General features: G+C 56.2%; 3 protein-coding genes across 5 annotated transcripts; 2 read left to right on the top strand and 1 right to left on the bottom strand.

Moving 5' to 3' along the window:
* The first annotated feature begins 183 nt into the window (after window positions 1-183).
* Window positions 184-7,814, top strand: Rgl2 (ral guanine nucleotide dissociation stimulator like 2). 3 transcript variants are annotated; one of them, XM_059282391.1, is made up of 18 exons: window positions 184-732; window positions 936-1,132; window positions 2,414-2,497; window positions 2,745-2,923; window positions 3,024-3,074; window positions 3,160-3,457; window positions 3,694-3,945; window positions 4,028-4,131; window positions 4,213-4,297; window positions 4,370-4,438; window positions 4,556-4,630; window positions 5,689-5,721; window positions 5,828-5,949; window positions 6,050-6,145; window positions 6,227-6,338; window positions 6,420-6,713; window positions 7,032-7,146; window positions 7,239-7,814. In XM_059282391.1, exons 2-18 carry the CDS (start codon window positions 977-979, stop codon window positions 7,448-7,450), a joined length of 2,337 nt encoding a protein of 778 aa, XP_059138374.1. In that variant the 5' UTR covers window positions 184-732; window positions 936-976; the 3' UTR covers window positions 7,451-7,814. The 3 variants fall into 3 exon arrangements, with proteins under 3 accessions (XP_059138374.1, XP_059138376.1, XP_059138375.1); XM_059282393.1 differs by lacking the exons at window positions 184-732; window positions 936-1,132 and adding an exon at window positions 1,255-1,590; XM_059282392.1 differs by lacking the exons at window positions 184-732; window positions 936-1,132 and adding an exon at window positions 1,605-2,320.
* Window positions 7,815-8,774: 960 nt separating this feature from the next.
* On the bottom strand, window positions 8,775-10,400 carry Pfdn6 (prefoldin subunit 6). The gene is made up of 4 exons (XM_059282435.1): window positions 9,962-10,400; window positions 9,694-9,764; window positions 9,490-9,614; window positions 8,775-8,979 (listed from the first exon to the last, which is right to left on the bottom strand). The coding sequence occupies exons 1-4, from the start codon at window positions 10,023-10,025 to the stop codon at window positions 8,856-8,858; spliced, it is 384 nt and encodes a 127-aa protein (XP_059138418.1). The 5' UTR covers window positions 10,026-10,400; the 3' UTR covers window positions 8,775-8,855.
* Window positions 10,281-20,376, top strand: Wdr46 (WD repeat domain 46). Its single transcript, XM_059282404.1, has 15 exons — window positions 10,281-10,728; window positions 10,816-11,022; window positions 11,102-11,182; window positions 11,306-11,418; window positions 11,505-11,589; window positions 11,666-11,727; window positions 13,255-13,359; window positions 13,466-13,616; window positions 13,731-13,866; window positions 16,188-16,287; window positions 18,893-19,206; window positions 19,302-19,396; window positions 19,482-19,577; window positions 19,864-19,977; window positions 20,085-20,376. Exons 1-15 carry the CDS (start codon window positions 10,660-10,662, stop codon window positions 20,184-20,186), a joined length of 1,830 nt encoding a protein of 609 aa, XP_059138387.1. The 5' UTR covers window positions 10,281-10,659; the 3' UTR covers window positions 20,187-20,376.
* Window positions 20,377-20,824: the final 448 nt, after the last annotated feature.

Raw genomic sequence — 20,824 nt, 5'->3', positions numbered from 1 at the left:
GGGGCCCTTGCCATTATTGCCGGGTCTTCCCCTATGCCGGGAGGCCACACAACCACCGTAGGAACTGCTCACACTCTGGCGCACCGAGAGACCCGGACTCCGGGAGCGACGGACCAGAGCGGAACCAAGCGTGGAGGAAACGCCGCGGCGCCTCTCTAACCGGCTTCCGGCCCCGCCCCGAGGGTGGGCGGGCACAGAGGCGGCTCGGAAAACCCGGCCCGGATTTGCTCCGTTGCACTCGCGTGCTGGCGTGGGCAGTGTCACTAGCGGGCTGCAGTAGCGGTGTCGCGCCCCTATTATGGCGCTGTCCGAGGGAGTTGCAGCACTGTTCTTGTTAGAGAAGGGATTTAAAATTCTGTTGTTGTCCTCCCGCGGAGGCTCGAGCTCTTGATCTCCAGTCTGTCTGTTCTGGGAGACTTGGGTTTCTGAGTCCCCGATTAGAGTTGCAGGGGACAGTGGAGTGGGGCACCCGGAGTCTGGGTCCTGGCCCCTGGCGTCCAGCACTTCCCTAGTCGGCGGCCCTGGCTCCTGTCCTCACTTCCTTCCCTTTTTGGCTCCTGCTGTCGGGCGGACGCGGGGAGGGGGGAAGCGGAAAGGGCGGGAGGGCCCGGGAGCCCGGCTGGGTTGGGAGGGGGGCGCGGAAAAGCCCGGGAGGGGACTCGGTCGAGGGCCAGAGACCGACAAGAACAGAGGCCCGGGACGCGCGCACAGCCTCTCACCCCTCCCGAGCAGGTCAGAGCCAGAGCACCGGGTGACCCTGCCCATTCCGCACTTGGGATCCCCTAACAGGCCCTGGTTCCCACTCCTGTGTGGCCGCCCGCCCCCCAGCCTTCCTGAGGGACTCCCACCCAGGTCCCCTGCCCTGCCCGTCTCCCCCACGCCCGTCTCCCCCACGCCCGCCTGACTCCACCCCCGCCCCACCCGTCTCTCCCCAGGCGCCCCCATGGCCTGACCCCGCTGATTCCTTCACTCGGCCATGCTCCCGCGGCCCCTGCGGCTGCTTTTGGACACGAACCCCCCCGGGGGAGTCGTGCTGAGCAGCTTCCGGAGCCGAGACCCCGAAGAGGGTGGGGACCCAGGTGGCCGGGCCGTGGGCGGGGGGCAGGAGGAAGAGGATGAGGAAGAAGAAGAGGTGAGACGCGGGTGGTGGGAGGCAGGGCATTAAATATTTCTGAGACTCTCCTCCTTTTGGTGTCTCTGGGTCCCTCGGTCTCTTCCTGCCTCACTCACATCCGCACCTCTGTCTGGGTGTCTGGCCGCGGGTGCTGGAGTCTCTGGAGTTCTCCCTGTCGGTCTGACTCGGGACCCGCCTGCAGGAACCTGCCGAGTTCCTGCCTGGAATGTCTGGCTGCCAGGCAGGCTGGCTGTGCCTGCGGGGCTCAGGTCCTCTTTGCCCATGCCTGCCCCAGAGAGCTGCCTCTGGGCAGTTGTGTCTTGGTCCCTGTCTCCCTCCTGGTTTTTGTTTGGCGGGGAGGGGTTTGTTTCCACAGTAACCAGCTCCTCAGCCTCTAGGATTGGGGAGGGAACCCTCAGATTTCGCCGCCCCTTCCCCCACCCCCTGGTGCTGGATTGAGGGCAGCAAGCCAAGAGGTACTGGCACCTGGTGAGACGGTCCTAGGATAGGTAGAGAGGGGTCATCTTCCTTCTTAGGGACTAATAGTTGTGACCAGCGGCAGGACTTGGGGCTTCAGGAGGATCCAGAAGTTAGATTCGGAGCCCAAGAGGCCCTGGTCTCCTGGGTCCCGACATTGGTAAAGTTAGGGTGACTGGCAAGGCTGGTTTTTCGGGATCGGTCGGGGGAGGGGCTAGGGCCACATGACTCTGAGTCTACCGTTCCCCCCCATCATCCCGACTTCCCCTTTCCCTTCTTGTAACTGGGATTGGAGCCGCCACCTTCAGGGGATCCCCAGTGCTGAGATTTAGTGGGAGCTGCATCGGGAGACCTGGGGAAAGGGAGTCTATGCAGAAGGACTACAGTTGGGCTCCTATGGTTGTCAGGGAGGGCGGGGCACGTGACGGCCTGAAGTTTCGGCTTCTCTCTGCTTTGGCTTCGTGCCTCTTCTGGCGTGCCGCTCCCGCCCTTTGCACCCCGCTTTTCTGCCGAGCTGGGCTCAGCTGTGTGAGGGGGGGAAGGCGATTTGGGTGTGTCCAGAAGAAGGGTTCCTGCATTCACTTGAAGGCCTCACTACGACCTTCTCTATTCCAGCGAGCTCTGAGGCGGTTGGGGGGGGGGGCTGTCTGAGCCCCAGTGGGGGTAGACCTGGGGTCACCAGCACCCTCTAGCCCTCGTACTCGCTGGTATTGTCCCCTGCCGTCACAGGTGAGGGCTACAGAGGGAGGAGCAGGGCCTGGGGAGCAATGGCCGGGTCCTGGAGGCGCTGTGGGAACTGACTTGTTTTCCCTGCTCCTCCAGGCTCCCGCGTCCGTCTGGGATGAGGAGGAAGACGGTGCCACCTTTACTGTCACCAGCCGCCAGTACCGGCCTCTTGACCCCTTGGTGAGATCATGGCTTTGACGTCTCACCTCTGACCCCTCACCTCTGACCCCTCACCCCGCAGTTCTTTGATTTTTTTTCTTTCTTTTGGGGCAGAGCACTGGGTTGGAGGTCTGGAGTCTCTCTAGACCCTGTGTTGTGTGATTTGAGCCCTTTCTGAACCTTGGCAAACATGAGCTAGGTCTGGATTCTCCTAGGCATCTGGCAGTAGGGTTGAGGAGATGAGTGAGCTACCCTCCGTGTTCTCCAGGCTCCCTTGCCCCCGCCGCGTTCCTCCCGACGGCTCCGCGCTGGCACTCTGGAGGCCCTGGTCAGACACCTGTTGGATGCCAGGACGTCGGGGGCTGACATGACTTTCACTCCAGCCTTGCTGGCCACCCACCGGGCCTTCACCTCCACGCCTGCCCTGTTTGGGCTTGTGACTGACAGGTCAGGGACCACGGGTTGAGGGGGCTCCTGGACCTCTGAGCGCTCACAGCACCCGGGGGGTTGAAAGAGCTGCATAGGTAGACCCTCTCCTCATCCCCAGGCTGGAAGCCCTTGAGTCGCATCCTCCTGGTGAGCTAGAGAGGACCACAGGGTGAGTGGCCCCTGACTCAACCTCCACCCCCTCTAAGGAAGCTGAGGCCGGACCTCTGACCCTTGGCTGGCTCCCCTTCTCCCAGGGTAGCCATCTCCGTGCTTTCAACCTGGCTGGCCTCTCACCCTGAGGATTTTGGCTCTGAGGTCAAGGGTCAACTTGACCGGCTTGAGAGCTTCTTGCTTCGGACAGGGTATGCAGCACGGGAGGGTGTTGGGGGGGGCAGTGCTGACCTCATCCGAAACCTCAGGGCCCGGGTAGACCCCCGGGCCCCCAACCTTCCTAAGCCCCTGGCCCTTCCTGGCGATTCCCCTGCTGACCCCACGGATGTCCTGGTGTTCCTCGCTGACCACTTGGCCGAACAGCTGACCCTGCTAGATGCGGTGAGACCTTGACCTTTGACCCTACACTCTGACCCCTGACTAACCTCTCCTTGCTTCCGATGGTCCTGGAGTTGCTCTTCCTCTGCTGCTCTGCCCCTTCCTTCCCTCCTCCCCTTGGCTGTCCTCCTCCAGCTCTGTGCCCTGCTGGTCCCTGGCCACTTAAGAGCCTCAGCTCCCCGTATTGGAAACCTGTCTGGCTTGACTATACATTTTAACCCGTGACCTCTACCCTGCAGGAGCTGTTTCTCAATCTGATCCCCTCTCAGTGTCTGGGAGGCCTATGGGGTCACAGAGACCGGCCAGGACATTCTCATCTCTGCCCGTCTGTCCGAGCTACCGTCACACAGTTCAACAAGGTGGCAGGGGCAGTAGTTAGCTCTGTCCTGGGGGCCACCTCGATTGGAGAGGGGCCAGGGGAGGTGACTGTGAGGCCACTCCGACCCCCACAGAGGGCCCGGCTCCTGGAGAAGTGGATCCGTGTGGCCGAGGTAAGGGAGAACAGCCCAGCTGGCTGGGGACTGTGACATGGGGAGGGCCGACAGCCTTGACTCTGTTTTCGGGTCCTCACAGGAGTGCCGTCTGCTTCGGAACTTCTCCTCAGTCTACGCTGTGGTATCGGCCCTGCAGTCCAGCCCTGTCCACAGGCTTCGGGCAGCCTGGGGGGAAGCAGCCAGGTGGGAGGCGCCAAGTGCCTGCGGCCTGGGGTGCAGAAGCTGAGCCAGGCCTGTGCTCAGGGCATTGCTCTTCATCTCTAGGGACAGTCTCAGAGTCTTTTCCAGCCTGTGCCAGATTTTCTCCGAGGAGGATAATTATTCCCAGAGCAGAGAGCTCCTCCTGCAGGTGAGGCCGGTCCTGCTTCCCCCAGCCTCTGCACCTGCCCCTTCTCCCCTTACCGTGTCTTGTCACCACCAGGAAGTGAAGCTGCAGCCCCCTGGGGAGCCACACTCCAAGAAGGCCCCCAGGTCCAGCTCCAGGGGTGGGGTGAGTGACCATTGGGGCTGGGAGGCTTGGTGGCGAGGTGAAGAGGACAGTTCTGTGCGGAGGGAAGGGAAAGAAGGGTGTGTGTCGGGCGGGAGTCTGACCCTGACCTCTCTGTAGGGTGTGGTTCCATACCTTGGGACCTTCCTGAAGGACCTAGTGATGCTGGATGCAGCCTCCAAGGATGAGCTGGAGGTCAGTGGGGTGTGTGTGTGTGTGTGTGTGTGTGTGTGTGTGTGCGCGCGCACTCGGGGTCTGTCCTGGAAGGCTTAACAGGTGCACCTAAGGCTGAGACAGAGCCTTCAGAGAGGCTACAAGACAGAAGCAGCAGAGTACAGTTTCTGGAGCCAGGTTCTGTCACCATGGCAAGCACTTCAACCTCTGCACTTCCGTGGTCTGTCAGTGTATGTCTGACTGCATCCACATCAGCCTGTTAATGGGAAGGATAAATGAATACATTTTTGTCAAGTGCTTTGAGCATACCGGAAACATGGCATATACTTTATGAAATACACAAATACTGAGTAACTGGTGGTGATGTGAGGGACTCCCTAGCCTGTTCCACCCCCAGTGCTGCAAACAAAAGAAGATGCTGAGGCTTCCACAAAGTTCCTTGTCCTGCTGTGAGCCCAATTTTCTCATCTAGAAGCTCGATGCTTTCTCTTAGACAGTAATTTTTTTTTGTTTGTTTTGTTTTGTTTTGTTTTTCGAGACAGGGTTTCTCTGTGTAGCTTTGCGCCTTTCCTGGAACTCACTTGGTAGCCCAGGCTGGCCTCGAACTCACAGAGATCCGCCTGCCTCTGCCTCCCGAGTGCTGGGATTAAAGGCGTGCGCCACCACCGCCCGGCTTAGACAGTAATTTAAGGTGTCAAGTGGAGCTGGGTGTTCCCTGGAACCCCACACTACACTCAGGATGCAGAGGCAGGCCAGTCTCTCAGACTTAGAGGGAAGCCTGGTCTACATGGTTTTTGTTGTTTTTTAAGAGTTATTTTGCCCAGCAGAATGGCACATGCCTTTAACCCCAGCACTCAGGATGCAGAGGCAGGCAGATCTCTATGACTTCAAGGCTAGTCTGATCGACATAGTGAGTTCTAGCCAGCCAAGGCGGATAGGAGTTTGGGTCTGAGGTGTGAATGGAGGAGAGGGATGGAATCCCAAGGTCTAAGTGGCTTGTGTACTGGCTCTGCTTGGGAAGAAGGGTGTTCTCTCTGGTGCCCGAGCAGGATTAGCACATTCGTCCTTTGCCCTTGCAGAACGGCTACATCAATTTTGACAAGCGGAGGAAGGTGAGGGGACTGTGGGGCTGGACCCTGGAATTCCCTGATCATGTCCCAGGATGGGGAGAGGGAGGCAAACTCAGGGGTCCCTTTCAGTTTGAGGGTTCCTTCCCAGGAGTTTGCGGTCCTTTCGGAGCTGCTGCGCCTGCAGAACGAATGTCGTGGCTATGACCTCCGACCTGACCCTGATATCCAACAGTGGCTCCAGGGCCTCCAGCCGTTAACCGAAGCTCAGAGGTGACTGGCTGGGTGGTTGGGTTCTAGGGCTCTGGCTGGGGAATGTGGGTGTGTGTGTTGATGGCTGATCCTGACCTCTGTCCACGGCTATCCTGTCCAGTCACCGTGTGTCCTGTGAAGTGGAGCCTCCTGGTACCAGTGACTCCCCTGCTGCCAGGATGCTTCGGCCGACGCTCGTCATCTCACAGTGGACAGAGTAGGAGCATTGTTGGCGGGGAGCTGGTCTCATGGGGACTTGCCACTGCCCCTGTCCTGGTCTGATTTCCTGCCTCTCCAGAGTTCTGGGCTCTGTTGGAGGCCCCACCCCTCTCGTGTCCTGGGATCGGCCCGGTGTTGGGGGAGATGAAGTACCTGGAACCCCTGCTCCTCTGCTGACTCGGCTGGCCCAGGTGAGTCCACTCTTAACTCTGACCACACCGAGACGCTCCTCTTTTGCCTCCCTCCCTTCACGACCTCCCGTTTGCCCCTAGCACATGAAGTGGCCATCCGTCTCATCTCTGGACTCTGCCCTGGAAAGCAGCCCCTCCCTGCACAGTCCTGCCGACCCTAGCCACCTCTCCCCTCCGGCCTCCTCCCCCAGGCCTTCTCGAGGTCACCGCCGCTCAGCCTCCTGTGGATCTCCATTGAGTGGGGGCACAGGAGAGGGGGCCTCTAGGGGTGCTGGATATGGGGGAGGGGTATCTGGACCAGGGTCCTCCGATTGCCGAATTATCCGAGTCCAGATGGAGCTGGGGGAAGATGGCAGCGTCTACAAGAGCATCTTGGTGAGAGAGCCGGGGCTGGGCTGGGTGGGAAGGACCTGGCTGTATTAGACACGAGTGTCATCTTGGGTTTGGGCAGTCAGGACTCCATTGTAGCTCCTGTGGGACTCTGCATTAGCGGGCCACCCTGAGTGTTGGGGGCTGCATTACACTTTCAGAGCCAACAGTTGTCCTGCAGGAGAGCGTCCTTGTCGCTAGCGCCATGTGGGCTGGCTCATTGGGTTCTTGTTGATTGGACACAGGTCTTTTTTTGGCTGGGTTGGAAGGATAGGAAACGGGTCATCATGGTGTATTTATTGCTCTTTTGGTCTCTTTTGCAAGGTGACAAGTCAGGACAAGGCTCCAAGTATCATTAGTCGCGTCCTTAAGAAAAACAATCGTGATTCTGCAGTGGCTTCAGAGTTTGAGCTGGTACAGCTGCTGCCCGGGGAGCGAGGTGAGCAGCCAGGGGAAGGCAAAGTGAAGGGTGTGTTCTCACGGGGCACTCGGGGGAGGAGTGAATGCTTGACACCCCCTCTGAACCCACAGAGCTAACCATCCCACACTCGGCTAATGTCTTCTATGCTATGGATGGTGCATCTCACGACTTCCTCCTGCGGCAGCGCAGAAGGCCCTCCGCTGCCACACCGGGTTCCCACATCGGCCCCTCTGCCTCAGGAACTCCCCCGAGCGAGGGAGGGGGGGGCTCCTTTCCCAGGATTAAGGCCACGGGGAGGAAGATTGCGCGCGCCCTGTTTTGAGGTTTACAGAAGTCACAGCACTCACCCACCAATGTTGGCCACTACACTAGCAGGAATCCCCAAAGGTGGCCAGCAGCCCTGGACAGTCCACTGCCACTTGTTTACTGAACCACCGAGAGAGCCAGCCCCGTGGACTGGTGATCATATAACCAAATTGGATCCCTGCATATAGCTTCCACCTCTGGGGAATGTGGTGAACTATCAGTGCTGGGAAGAGTGTGCTCCTGCCACACGCTAGCCTGTGAAGGGCCAAGGAAAGGCCTAGAGGCTCTGAGCCCAGGGCAAGGACAATGACATGACCTTCTGTTGGGAGTTTCTTGTCACTGTGACAACACTAAGATAATAAACCGAAACACTACCTGAATTCTGTTCCCATCCTTCAGTGCACAGAACTGGACACTAGGAATGGGGAGCAGGATGAAAGAAGGCAGAGAACGGGGCCAGGGACTCCATCCCAGGGGTGCCCGGCATAGCTCAGTGTGACGTGCCTGGCAGGCAGGATGCACAAGGCTCTGGTCCATCCTGGGACCTGAGAGCAGGGTCCTGGTGAAAGCTGACCCGGTGACACCTTCACTCCTGGCTCCTCTATAGACTGCTTTCTCTTGCCACAGACGCTAAGAAGCGGGGGCTCCTGAATCATATCGATCACTGTCCCTCAAAAGCAGATTTACAAGAAGTAATTTAGGACAAAAAAATTAAAAAACAACTTTGTGGATATGACATATACATTTGGAAGAATTTCAGATTAGTTAAAAGTTACATTCAGCTGGGTGGTAGTGGCACACACCTTTAATCCCAGCACTTAGGAGGCAGATCTCTGTGAGTTTGAGGCCAGACTGGTCTACAGAGCGAATTTCAGGACAGCCAGGGCTACACAGAGAAACATTATCTCAAAACAAAAAGACAAAAAAAAAAAAAAAAAAAAAGTTAGATTCCAACCAATGCTAAGAAGACAGAGGTGAAGACAGGCTAATGATCTAGAGCTGTTTGGGGACAAGCGCTCAGAGTGAGAGACCATGTAACACCCTGGGCTCTAGGCTAGAGAACCATGGGTTCTACTCCCATGTCTTAGGGTTATGCCAACCAAAATAAGGGAAGATAAAGAGTTGTATGAACAGGCAAGAAACAGGTTGAGACATTTCAGACTCAAAACTGAAGGCGCACAGGCAGGACCCTGAGTTCAGTTCTCAGCGCCAGGAAAACAAAAATGCCGGTACTGCCACAGATTCCAGTTTCCAGACCCCTATCTCAGAGGTGTAGATTATAACCAGGAAGGGGCTGAGGAAAGGGAAAGGCCAGTGAAGAAAGACTGGGTAGAAAGAACTGGCTTTGTTGACATTTTATTGGCCATTCTCGTGTAGACCAGAGCTGCCTCACCCCTCCCTCCCCTCCCCCTTCCATGGGGTCAGGCCTTCCCAGGAGCCTTTGCTGCCTGGGCTCGCTGGAACTCCTGCTGCAGCTGAGCAAGGGTTTCCCTCTGTTGCTCTGACTGCCGCTCAAGGTCCCGAAGCTGCGATTCGTAGCGCTTACTGAGGAGGGAAGAGGGAGGCAAGCGGAAATCAGTGGGGGCTCACTGTTGAGAGGCAACGGGAGACTGGTGGAAAATTCGAGGTTTGTGGGATGCACGGGCGCGGGGTGGGGGGAGGAGACACGCACTAAGGGAAAGAAAGGGCTGGTCAGGTGGATCAGTGGGTAGGGCTGTTTTCCTCCAGGGCTGACACCTCAATTCAATCTCCAGAGTCCCCACGGTAGGAAGGAGATTCCCGCAGGTTGTCCTCTGACTTTACATGCGTGCCATGGCACAGGTGCCCCCCCCCCAAAAAAAAAATGTGATGCAAAAAGAAAGGTTGAAATGGTGGCGCCTTTAATCCCACCCCTCGGGAGCCAGAGGCAAACAGTGAGTTCCAGGCCAGCCAATACTTGACGGTGAGACCCTGTCTCAGGGAGGAATAAGAAAGAAGGGCTTGGGAAGTGGGGGTCGCTATGGAGAACTACCCAACACTTCTGCGCGGCGGCATCACAGGGTGCTGAGCACTTACATTTCCGCGGTGATGTAGTCGAGCCTCTTCCCCACCGTGGCCCGAGCCTCCCCTAGTTCCTGTTTGACGAGCACGGGTCCCAGCAGCTTAAAGACCACGTTGGATCCATCCAGCAAGGCCAGTTCCTGGAGAGAGGAGGGGGAGGTTGATGAGATAACGGTGCCCAGCAAAGCTCCGCTGTGTCCCGGCGTCCCGGATCCTCACCTCCTTCACGATGTTATTTTCTGTTAGCTGTGCCTCCAGCTTCTGCCTCCCCGACATGGATTTACTCAGGTCTGGGGTGGAGAGAGGAAACGCATGATTAAAGACACCAAATGGGGCAGGAACCGCACGGTCCTGGAGAGCCCGGTGGGGAGGGAGGGAGGGACCCGAGCTGCCCGCCCAGCTGCCCGCGGGGCTCCCGAGGGGCGCGGCGCCTCGCTGCGGTGTGTGGACTGAGCGCGGGCACCAGGACCACCCGCTGCCCGCTCACCCTTCTGCAGCTGCTGGTATTTCTCCACTTCTCCCTGCAGCTTCTTCTGGATCAGCTCGGCCATGGTGGAGGAGAAAGGCTCCGGGGCGGGCGTCCTGGGCTCAGGCGGCGCACGGCGGCGCCCGAGCTCCCGTTCCGGCCCCGCGGGAGGACAGCACTTCGTCCCGGCAGCTCTCTGAGGCTCCGCAGCCCCTCCTCATCCAGAAGAGCCACTGCCTAGGAGGTGCGGAGCGACATAGACCCTCCGAGCCAAGCCCCGGCCTCTTCACCGTCTCGACAAACCCGGAAGTGAACAAGGCATGCTGGGAAACAGACGGCGCCGGAAGCCGCGTTCTGGCACACACGCCGGGACTTGTAGTTCTGACCTGTGTGTGTGTGACCCGCGTTCTGCCGGAAAAGACTCGACTCGAGAGGTTTTAGGCAAGACAGAGAAGTTAATCTGGAAAAAAAGGAACTCATCGTCAGGAGGATTCGGGGCCCAGACTTACCTTTTAGTCACCATTTGGCCACAAGCTGCCCCTCGGCTGAGCCTACCCGCTCCCAGAGGCGTGCCCTCACTCGAGATGGCGCCAGAGGCTTCAGGCTCCCGCTCGGCGATGATTGGATGAAGGCCGGAGGATTCCCGGAAGTTTTTTTTTTAGAGGGCCGTGGGACTGCTGCGGGGAGTTTCGCACGTGGATCGTCGTTGGGTCAGCGAGATGGAGACAGTCCCCAAGCCGGGTCGGGGTGTCCCACCCAAGAAGGACAGCCCGCAGGCCCGGAGGAAGGTAGCGGCTTCGGTGGGAGGCGCCGCCGCCCTCGGGCTCGGGCTCCGGCCCGGACTGCGAGTGCCAAGGCTTCTCCTCTGCCCCTAGAAGCCGCGGCGGTACTGGGAGGAGGAGACCACCCCGGCCGCTGCGGGCGCCGCCCCGGGGCCGCCTGGGAAGAGGGCGAGGACTCGGGAGCGGCGACCGCAGAGGTCACAGGCCGTGCACGGCGCCCCGAAGTCTCGGTTCTGCAAGAAGCCCCGGACCCCGAGGAGCGCCTCCGACCGGAAGAAGCCGCCGCGGACCCTGTCTGGGGTGAGCCTGGGGCCGACGGGGTGGCGTCTGAGGGTGAGAGCGAGCGGGTCGATCAGGCTCTGCCCCTTCCCCTCGCCAGGCCCAGGACCCGTTCCCGGGACCCGCGCCCGCCCCCGTGGAGGGGGCCCGCAAGTTCCGTCGTATCGACAAGTCCAAGACGGTGAGCGAGGGCCGGTCGGACGGTGGGGAGGGGTGGGTGAGGTGGGTGGTGGCGTGTCTGTGGCTCCCCTGGGACCCCACGGATGCTCCTCGGTTCTTGCAACCCCGACCCACCATGTCATAGCTCCCACATTCGAAGCCCAAAACCCGCAGCAAGCTTGAGACGGCTGAGGCGCAGGAGGAGGAGGCGAGCGTCAGGGCTGCCCGCGCGGAGCTGCTGCTGGCGGAGGAGCCTGGGTGAGTGGACCCTGCCCTGGGCTTTGATGTTTGAGTGCCAGCCCCGTGCTGGAGAAGGTCACCATCGCCCTGACTCTGCCTCCCAGGTTTCTGGACGGAGATGGGGAGGACACGGCAAACATCCTGCAGACGGACATCGTGGAGGCTGTGGACATCGCCAGTGCTGCCAAGGTGAGCCTGAGGAGGAAGAGGCCGGAGACTGCGTCGGGAGTTCTTTCTTTCATGTTTACTTTCCACCCCTTGCCAGCACTTTGACCTGAATCTGAGGCAGTTTGGACCCTACAGACTGAACTACTCTCGCACAGGGAGGTAAGGTGGAGTTCCCGTGGCTCTTCGCTTTCTAAGACACGACTCAGGGTTGACTTGTGTACCTGCACGTGTGCACACCCGGGGACCAGAGCGGCTTGTGTTTTCTTGACCCGGAAGCCCGCAGGACCCCGTGGTCGTCCTGTCTTCCTTTCCTTTGGGGCTGGGGTTATAGGCATGTGCAGGACACCCAGACTGCTACGGGGGCGCACTCCTAGCTCTGCCCTGTCTCCCTGCGTTGCCTCTCCCACACCTCCCCGGCCCCCTTTTCAAGGGAAGAAGGGTTAATTCTGGCCTGTAGTTCCTGGGAATGCAGCCCATCATGGTAGGGATCGTCACAGCATGAGCTGGGGGAAGTTCAGCTCTTCTGTGGTTCTGCATGTGGAACCCATGACCTCATGTGTACATGCAAAGCACACACTTGGCTGTTGAGCCAACCCACCCTCAGCCCCTCGGCCTCCAGTGACTTTTCTGTATATGTGTGTGCATGTTCATGTGGTGGCGCACCTGCACGTGGGCGTGTATGCTTGTGATTAACAGAGGTCAATGTGGCATCTTCATGTACTGCTTTCCACTTTTCCCTCCTGTTTATTGTTATTGTGAGTGCCCATGACTGGGTGTGTGGGGCAGGTGTGTGTGTGATTGCTTGTGAGTGCCCATGACTGGGTGTGTGGGGCAGGTGTGTGTGTGAGTGCTTGTGAGTGCCCATGACTGGGTGTGTGGGGCAGGTGTGTGTGTGAGTGCTTGTGAGTGCCCATGACTGGGTGTGTGTAGCAGCTCAAAGAACAACTTAGTGAGGTCATTTTTCTGGTCCGCCCTTGTATGGGTTCTGGAGTTCAGACTCGGGGGTCACCAGGCTTGTACAGTGCTCTCAGCCACTGCGCCTTCTTGTTGGACTCCACTTTACTTCTTGATGTTTCTGGATTTTCGTTTGTTATTTTATGGTTATGAGTGTTTTGCCTGTATGCATGAGCATCACATGTGTGCCTGCTGTCATGGAAGTCAGAAGAGGGCATCAGATCCCTAGGAACTGGGGTTACGGATGGTTTGGTTGTGAGTTGACGTGGGGGTGCTGGGAACTGAACCCAGGGTTCTCTAGGAGAACAGCAAGTGTTCTTCACCCCTGAGTCCTGTCTTTAGTCTCCACCTTTGAGCAGGGTTCCTCACTGAACCTGGAGCTCGTTACCGCCTAGACTGATGTCCAGTGAGATCTGCCTGTCTCGGCCTCCCTGGCGCCGGGATTACATGTGAGCCAGGGATCCAGGCTCAGGACGCTATGCTCTCGTGGCAGGCTCTTTACTGACTGAGCCGTCTCCCTAGCCCCTCTGACTCGTGAACTCGATGTGGCTGTGTTTCCTCAGCTACAGGAGCTGTGCCTTCCTCAGTTCCGCTGTGTGTCTGGCTGCTGCTGTCTACAGCAGCGCTTCCTCCCGTCCGTCTGTCAGGGCCTAGGGTGGGCTAACCGCATGATTGCAGTCAGGTCAGGGCGCTCCCCGCCTCAGCACTCTGCCTTTGCTTCACTTCCAACAGACACCTGGCGTTAGGAGGTCGTCGGGGTCATGTGGCTGCCCTCGACTGGGTGACAAAGAAGCTCATGTGTGAGATCAACGTCATGGAAGCCGTGCGGGACATCCAGTCAGTGTTTCCTCTGCTGGCAGTCGGTGGGAGTGGGTCAGCCCGGTCCCAGTGGATGATGCTCTGGGGACCCAGCTCCTATGAAACTCCTCCTCCTTCTACCCAGCTTCCTCCATTCAGAGGCTCTGTTCGCTGTCGCTCAGAACCGCTGGCTTTACATCTACGACAACCAGGGTATCGAGCTCCATTGCATCCGCCGCTGTGACCGCGTAACTCGGCTTGAATTCCTCCCCTTCCACTTCCTCCTGGCCACCGCTGTGAGTGGCTGTGGAACAGAGGGCCCTGTGGCAGCAGTCCTTGGGAGGACCATCCTCCTTTAGGACTCCTAGAGGGAGACAGGACAGCTGGACATCTCGTTTTCTCTCTCTCAGTCAGAGACAGGGTTTCTGACCTACCTGGATGTGTCAGTGGGGAAGATTGTGAGCGCTCTGAACGCAAGGGCTGGACGGCTCAGTGTCATGGCACAGAACCCCTACAATGCTGTTATCCATCTCGGACACAGTAATGGTCAGTTTCTGGTTTTTCTTTTCTTTTTGAGACAGGGTCTGGTATCTGAGACAAGTCATTTTCTGTCCTGGAGACTTATGATTAATTTTGAATGTTCGGCCTTAGGTTACGCTTATCCCACTATTAACTCATTTATATTAATCTACGTTCTGTTGTGTGGTTTGTTACCTCATCTCTTTGTATTGCCCATGCTGCTTCCTCCGTGTCTGGTTGGCGATTCCACCCTCTTTCCAGATTCTTTGCCCGGAAGTCCCACCTATACCTCCTGCCTAGGCATTGGCTGTTCAGCTTTTTTTTTTGTTGTTTTGTTTTTTCAAAACAGGTTTTCTCTGTGACTGGATCTCACTCTGTAGCCCAGGCTGGCCTTGAACTCAAAGAGATCCGCCTGCTTCTGCCTCCCGAGTGCTGGGATTAAAGGCGTGCGCTACCTTTTATCAGCTTTTTATCACACCAATCACAGCATAGTTAGAGTTTTCTTAATCTTACATCTTAAAGCAAACTCAATATTTCTTGCTAACAAAACATAGTATAAACTTCTGATGTATACATCTTAAACTTAAGTACTTTCTTAACTTCACCAAACCATAGTGCATCAATATCAATAGGTTAACATAATAATTTCTACAAGCCTACTCTCAACCTAACCATTTAGAACTATATGAAGCATAACATTAATTCACTCAACACGAAAATATTTTTTAAATTAAATATACTGAGGAATATTAACACTCCCTCTTTTCTTTAAAAAAAAAAACTTCTCTATTTAAACAGTTCCATTTTTATATAAACAGTTCCATAAGCAGTTCATAAGTCATCACTGTTGGTAGAGTATATATGTATAAATTCAAACTGTCACATTATAATGAAATCGTTACTGTCCGTTTTATTTTTTAAGTTCAAAAGTTCAAAGAGTTTTGGTTCCATTCCTAAAAGTTGCTTTGAGCGCTCACAGTCAGGGCTGGCTCGTCAGCTGCCCTTAAGTCTGTGTATAGCTGTCAGGGTCGTAATGACTCTGAAGCAAACAGTTCCAAACAGAAGTCTCACAACCAAACTGTTCAGTTCCAGCAAGTCTCTCTGAAACCTCCGCTTTCAGATACCGCTGTACTTTGCCGTCTGTAGCCTTCCGTAACCAGTCCCAGACCAGGCTAGAGAGCCTCACTTCAGAGCCCCACAGGCACAAGGCTCCTTCAGCTGCCATGAGCTGAAACTGTAGCCTTCCCACAGCAACCCCGGCTGTGGGAGGAGAACTCATTTCCTGCACCGCTGACAGTCCAAGTGCTCAGCAAACCTGTCCCCGGATCCTCCGTAGCGGTCAGCAGTTTTCGCAGTTTTGGTTTAGCTGTTCAGCCTGGAGCACTCAGCAGTTCCCGTGTCTCAACTGTTTGTCCAGCACTGAGACCACTTTTCCGGTCCTGGAAGCAGTCTGTCTCTGCATCTCCACTGTTCACCGCTGCTCTGCTCACTGTTCATCTTTCCGAGGTCTCCGCCATTTGCTTTTCTCGCAGTAGCATCTCAAAGGTTGCAGAATCTTGCTGTTCACCTTTCCTGAAGCGCGCGCGCATGCGCGCGCGCGCGGCATCTCTACAGGGCTTTCCAAAGTGCTGCTCGTCGTTAGCCTCTCTCGTGGCTTAGCTCGTTCATTTTTCACTGTGACTTGCTTTCGGTAGAAAGCTTGTAGACGCTCGTGCGCCTGCCATCTGCATGGCGTTGATGCCTTGAGGGTTTCGGCTGCCGAGACCCTCTGGCTGCTCTTTTCTGAAGCTGGCTGTCTCTGGAACTGGTTCTTGTTGTTACTGGTGGCTTTCTGGAACTGCCAAGTCCACAGTCCGCCATGGACATTGCTCTCCAAGTCCCAGGTTGGGAAAACCTACTCTCAGTTACTTTTTTCACCATATCCTTAACCCTAAGGTCTATATATTCTAAGCCTACATTTCTCTGACTCACTTTATACTAAATCTATGACCTATTCAAACCTACATTCTATCATTCAAGCCTACATAATAAACTTACATTCTGTAGGACTACTCTAGTACTTTTTCAAATATCTAACTTAGCAAACACCTAAAGGAAATATATTACTTCTTATACTACCTTAGCAAATATACTTATTTTTGTATAAATAGAAATAGAGAGAGGAGAGAGGGAGATCCTAACGCTGCAGCCTTGCCTGTCCCCCCCGAGAATAAGACACTGTTGCCTTCACTTTTCAGTTCCTTCACCTTGGTCCTATCTTTGCCTCATTTGATAGCCTTGGGCTAAAACCAACGGCAAGAGCCGGTCCGGGTTTGCATTAGTAACCCGGACTCTCCCGTCACCTCCAGGCACCGTGTCTCTATGGAGTCCAGCTGTGAAGGAGCCACTGGCAAAGATTCTGTGTCACCGTGGTGGGCTGCGGGCTGTGGCAGTGGATCCCACAGGCATGTAAGTCACTTGTTTGGGGATGAGGTGTTGGGTGTGGCTGGGCAGAAAGAGATGGAAGGCAGTTACCTCCAGGAGCACAGGCAGCATCCAGGCTGCATGGTGTGTCCTTGCAGTCCTGTGCAGACAGATGGCGTAGTTAGGCAATGTTTGTCACTACAGACTTGGTGGGTCTGTTACTGGTTGCGTCACTTGCCATTCCTTCTCAGAAAAGTTTTCCCAACCCAAATTCCACTCCTCTCTGGCCACATGAGGGTAGATTCAGGGGTTCATGCTAATGTCCCCAGGTCAGCCCGGAGCCTCACCCGCTAGAGGTGCCCTGTGAGTGTCTGAAGAATGAGAGGGATTAAGAAGAAAATACAAACCACGACAGCCACGGGGCATGTTGGTACTCTCTCACCCCACCCCAGCAGACACCCACCCCAGCAGACACCCACCCCAGCCTACTGCCCAGCTAGATCTGGACTGACCTCTTTGATGAGGGTGACACAGTGCCCTGGTTATGAGGCACCGCCCAGACTGCACCTGAACTCACTTTAATGCCTGGTAACAGCTAACGGAAGGCTTTTAGCAACGATGTCCCAATCCCCTCCAGCCACACTCACACAGTTCGTGGGGGTGGGGTGGGGAGCTGTTTTCTCCACAATTCAAACTGGCCCAGAACATGTGGCAAGCCTCCTGCCTCCTGAGTGGACTATGGGTGTGTGCCACAGTGTCTTTACATTTTGAGCCACAGTTCCCAAGTTCCTCAGGAATCAAAAGCGTCGATTGCCTGAGCAGGGCCTGGTGGTGCACTCTTTAGTCCCAGCACCCAGGAGGCTGAGGCAGGAGGATTGAAAGTTGAGAACTAGTCTGGGCTACATACTGAAACCAGTCAAAAAGCCAGTGTTCTCCATGCTTCGGGGCCCCAGGTCTGGCGCTTGTCTTGGGCGTCCCTCTTGATCTTGCTTGTGGCCGCCTCTGAAGTCCTGCCCGCTTTTCCCTGTGCTCCGGGAGCTCTCGCTGTCTCCCTGTCTGTGCCCTCTCCTGACAGGCATGATGCTGCCAGTTCTCCAGCGGCATGTCCCTGAGCTGTTCACAGAGGAATTTCCTACAAACTGCTTCCTCTTACACTGACGATCAGCGGTTTCTACATGAAATTTCTGCATCAGTGCAGCTTTTTTTTTTTTTGGTTTTATGAGACAGCATTTCAGACTGGCCTTGAACTCAGATTTGCCTGCCTTTGCCTCTTGAGTACTGGGATTAAAGCTGTGCACCACCACTGCCTGTGTCCCCCCCCCCCCCCCCAAACCAAACCAGTAAACAAGGAGCCAGGGTAGGGAAAGCCTGAAGTTACCACCGTGCAAAAGTTTTCCAGGATGCTGAGGTCACTCTGGCCACTGCTATTGTCTTTGTGAACAGTGATTTGGTTCTGCCCGGTCTCCACCCGTGTCAGCTTGGCTCTGGGAAGTCGGAAGCCTGACTGACTGAAACCTTGTGCCTTCGTGGGCCTCTCGGCCTGAGCTGGGGCTCACCCTGCCGGGGCCTGCAACTCCTGCCCAGGGTTTCACTGCCTGGTCAGCACCGGAGTCCTGAACACTCTGCATCTTCAGCCGCTCCCTGCTTAGCTCTGGTTTCCCTCAGGCTACAGGTGAAGCGGCCCTTCCCCAGAGCTCTCTGGAAGCCTGGGTTAGGATTGCAGTGAAATGGATGCTTCTGGAGAGTACAGCAGCAGGGCTGCCGGACTGGAACTCACCCACTGGATCCCGTAGATAGTTAGGGGTCAGGTCCACCCGAGGGTGTGACACTGTCCAGGATCTCTCAGTCATTTCTGGCTTTTACCAATGGCTTTTTTGGCAGGGTACATGGTCTCACTATGTAACCCTGGCTGGCTTGGAACTCGCTTTGTGGACAAGGCTGGCCTCGAACTTACAGAGACCTGCCTTAGTGCTGGGATTAAAGCCAAGCACATCATGCCTAGCTCAGTAACCGTTTTGTCCTGCTGAGGCTCTACTGGGTTCTGTCACAGGATGAACCTCTGCTCATAGAATTTTTCAGTCCCTTCCTGGATTCATGGTCAAGGCCAAGAGACTCTTTGACAAGGCTCGTCACCTTTAGCTTCCCGCTCAGCCTCTGAAAAAAAAGCATTACTTGTTACTTTCTAGGAGGGTTTCCTTTTTTTTTTTTTTTTTTTTTTTTGTTCTTTTTTCAAGACGGTTTCTCTGTGTAGCTTTGGAGCCTATCCTGGAACTCACCCTGTAGACCAGGCTGGCCTCGAACTCAAAGATCTGCCTGCCTCTGCCTCCTGAGTGCTGGGATTAAAGGCGTGTGCCACGTGCACCTGGCTCTCTCTGGCCTTGAAAACAGAGGGGCACACACTGTTAATCTCAGCCTTTGGGAAGTACAGGCAGGCTGATCTCTGTGAGTCAGGGCTCCCTAGTGAGACTATCTCAAAGCGAACAAATAAGAAGTAATAAATAAAATGGAAACAACGGTAAGTTATGTGAGGTGCAGCATTTCATGTGGGGAGTGGTCACTAGTCTTTCTTCACACCCAGATTAGGTACTTCGGACTTGGCCACAGGTTCCTGTCACTAACCTGGAGATTAATTAGTCCGTCTCCCACACAGGTACATGGCCACTTCTGGCCTGGACCACCAGCTGAAGATCTTTGATTTGCGAGGGACATTCCAGCCCCTGAGTGCCCGGACCCTGCCTCAGGGAGCAGGACATCTGGCCTTTTCCCAGCGGGGACTATTAGTTGCAGGAATGGGTGATGTGGTCAACATATGGTCAGGGCAGGGCAAGGCCAGCCTGCCCTCCCTGGAGCAGCCCTACCTCACCCACCGACTCTCAGGCCATGTGCATGGACTCCAGTTCTGCCCCTTTGAAGACGTGTTGGGGGTGGGGCACAGTGGAGGCGTCACCAGCATGCTGGTCCCTGGTGAGTGGGCCAGAGAGCCTAACAGCTGGGGAGGGCCAGTAGGCCCAGTCTGGAGTTGCAGGACCAGGTTCAGTCCATGTACCTCCTTCCCTCAGGGTCTGCCGAGCCCAACTTTGATGGTTTGGAGAATAACCCGTACAGGAGCCGGAAGCAGCGTCAGGAGTGGGAGGTGAAGGCTTTGCTGGAAAAGGTGAGCTCTGCGGCCGCCCTCCTTGGCTTCCGAGCCTTTCTGGTGTCACCTCCCTGTGGCTCCTCACCATCTCTGGCTCCTCCAGGTACCTGCAGAGCTCATTTGTTTGGACCCCCGAGCCCTGGCAGAGGTAGATGTGGTCACTCTGGAGCAGCAGAAGAAGGAGCGGATAGAGAGACTGGTATGGAGCTGCCACATTGTCCAGCCCTCCTCACCCCTGTCCGAGTGCCCCCCTTTCCTCTGTGCCCTACCCCATTTTTTAAAATTTAATTTTATTTAACTTTTTTTTCATTTATTTTACATACCGACTGCAGTCTCCGCCCTCCCCTCCCCCTCCATCTCCATCCAGCAGGGCAGGCCTCCATGGGCCTGACCGAAGGATGGCAGGCCCATTTGGAAGTGCAGCTCAGCGGGTGGGTGCTGCCAGCTCACGGGGGCTGCTCCCGGTTTCACTCGGTCCCTTTCAGGGCTACGACCCCGATGCCAAGGCTGCCTTCCAACCCAAGGCAAAGCAGAAGGGCCGAGGCTCCACAGCGAGCCTGGTGAAGAGGAAGAAGAAGGTCATGGACCAGGAGCACAGGGTATGCAAATGTGGGGTAGCCAGGTGCCAGCCTGCACCTTTGCAGCCTTGAGCCTTCTCAGCCAGCCTCTGCTCACTTTGTCCTGGGCCCCCATTTCTTGTCTGCAGGACAAAGTCCGCCAGAGCCTTGAGCAGCAGCAGCAACAGAAACAAGAGATGGCCAAGCCTTCTGGAGCCCGTCCATCTGCACTGGATAGATTTGTACGATGACCCAGAGGGGCCAGATGGCTCAGTGGGCAGAGGCGCTTGATGCCAAACCTGAGGTCAATTCCCAGAAGACGCATGGCGGAAGGAAAGAACCACTCACACAAGTTGTCTTTTAACTTTCTGTGTACATAGGGCCACAGTGTACACACACACACACACACACACACACACCACACAAATTTGTAAATAAATCAAAAAGATCTGTGGGGAACTCATCCTGTGTGCCTTGTATCTCACCTTGGCTGGGTGGGTGGGTATTAAACAAGGTTTGGGGGGAGTGTTTGGATCGTCCTGTAGATGTTTTTCCCCTTGTGTGGGGCTAATCTAGACTCAGCTCATTGTCCTGCCTCTCTCCTACCCCACACGTACGGTGGCCTCAGCCTTATCCCCAGAGTGGCTGTCCAAGATGGACTTGCATGCAGCTGTATTGGAGCTTCTGGGCTCTCCAGGTGTGCTGGGGTCGTGGTGAAGACAGGTGACAGCCTACACTTGGGGTGAAGAGACAAGTTTATTGGCTCTTGTCCCAGCTGGTGAGAACAGCATTTCCTCCCCCCCCCCCCCCCCCACGCTCCTGCGTTTATCCCTCCCGGGTGACTTACTGACTGTCGGGAGCTGTCAGCCCCCAAGTCTCCTATCTCTCC

This window comes from Peromyscus eremicus, chromosome 16_21 (genome assembly GCF_949786415.1).
Source record: "Peromyscus eremicus chromosome 16_21, PerEre_H2_v1, whole genome shotgun sequence".
Lineage (NCBI taxonomy): Eukaryota > Metazoa > Chordata > Mammalia > Rodentia > Cricetidae > Peromyscus > Peromyscus eremicus.
Note: the sequence above shows the minus strand (reverse complement) of the source record. Positions and strands in the feature narration are given on the sequence as shown.

What these genes read in the sequence shown, in the direction of transcription:
- Rgl2 (XM_059282391.1), top strand. Translation starts at nt 977, where the DNA reads ATGCTCCCGCGGCCCCTGCGGCTGCTTTTGGACACGAACCCCCCCGGG. An exon ending in ACCGGCCTCTTGACCCCTTG is followed by an intron (nt 2,498 to 2,744) that starts GTGAGATCATGG and finishes CGTGTTCTCCAG; the next exon opens with GCTCCCTTGCCCCCGCCGCG. An exon ending in GAGCTAGAGAGGACCACAGG is followed by an intron (nt 3,075 to 3,159) that starts GTGAGTGGCCCC and finishes CCCTTCTCCCAG; the next exon opens with GGTAGCCATCTCCGTGCTTT.
- Pfdn6 (XM_059282435.1), bottom strand. Translation starts at nt 10,025, where the DNA reads ATGGCCGAGCTGATCCAGAAGAAGCTGCAGGGAGAAGTGGAGAAATAC. An exon ending in ATACCAGCAGCTGCAGAAGG is followed by an intron (nt 9,765 to 9,961) that starts GTGAGCGGGCAG and finishes TCTCCACCCCAG; the next exon opens with ACCTGAGTAAATCCATGTCG. An exon ending in AAAATAACATCGTGAAGGAG is followed by an intron (nt 9,615 to 9,693) that starts GTGAGGATCCGG and finishes TCCTCTCTCCAG; the next exon opens with GAACTGGCCTTGCTGGATGG.
- Wdr46 (XM_059282404.1), top strand. Translation starts at nt 10,660, where the DNA reads ATGGAGACAGTCCCCAAGCCGGGTCGGGGTGTCCCACCCAAGAAGGAC. An exon ending in AACTACTCTCGCACAGGGAG is followed by an intron (nt 11,728 to 13,254) that starts GTAAGGTGGAGT and finishes CACTTCCAACAG; the next exon opens with ACACCTGGCGTTAGGAGGTC. An exon ending in TCATGGACCAGGAGCACAGG is followed by an intron (nt 19,978 to 20,084) that starts GTATGCAAATGT and finishes TCTTGTCTGCAG; the next exon opens with GACAAAGTCCGCCAGAGCCT.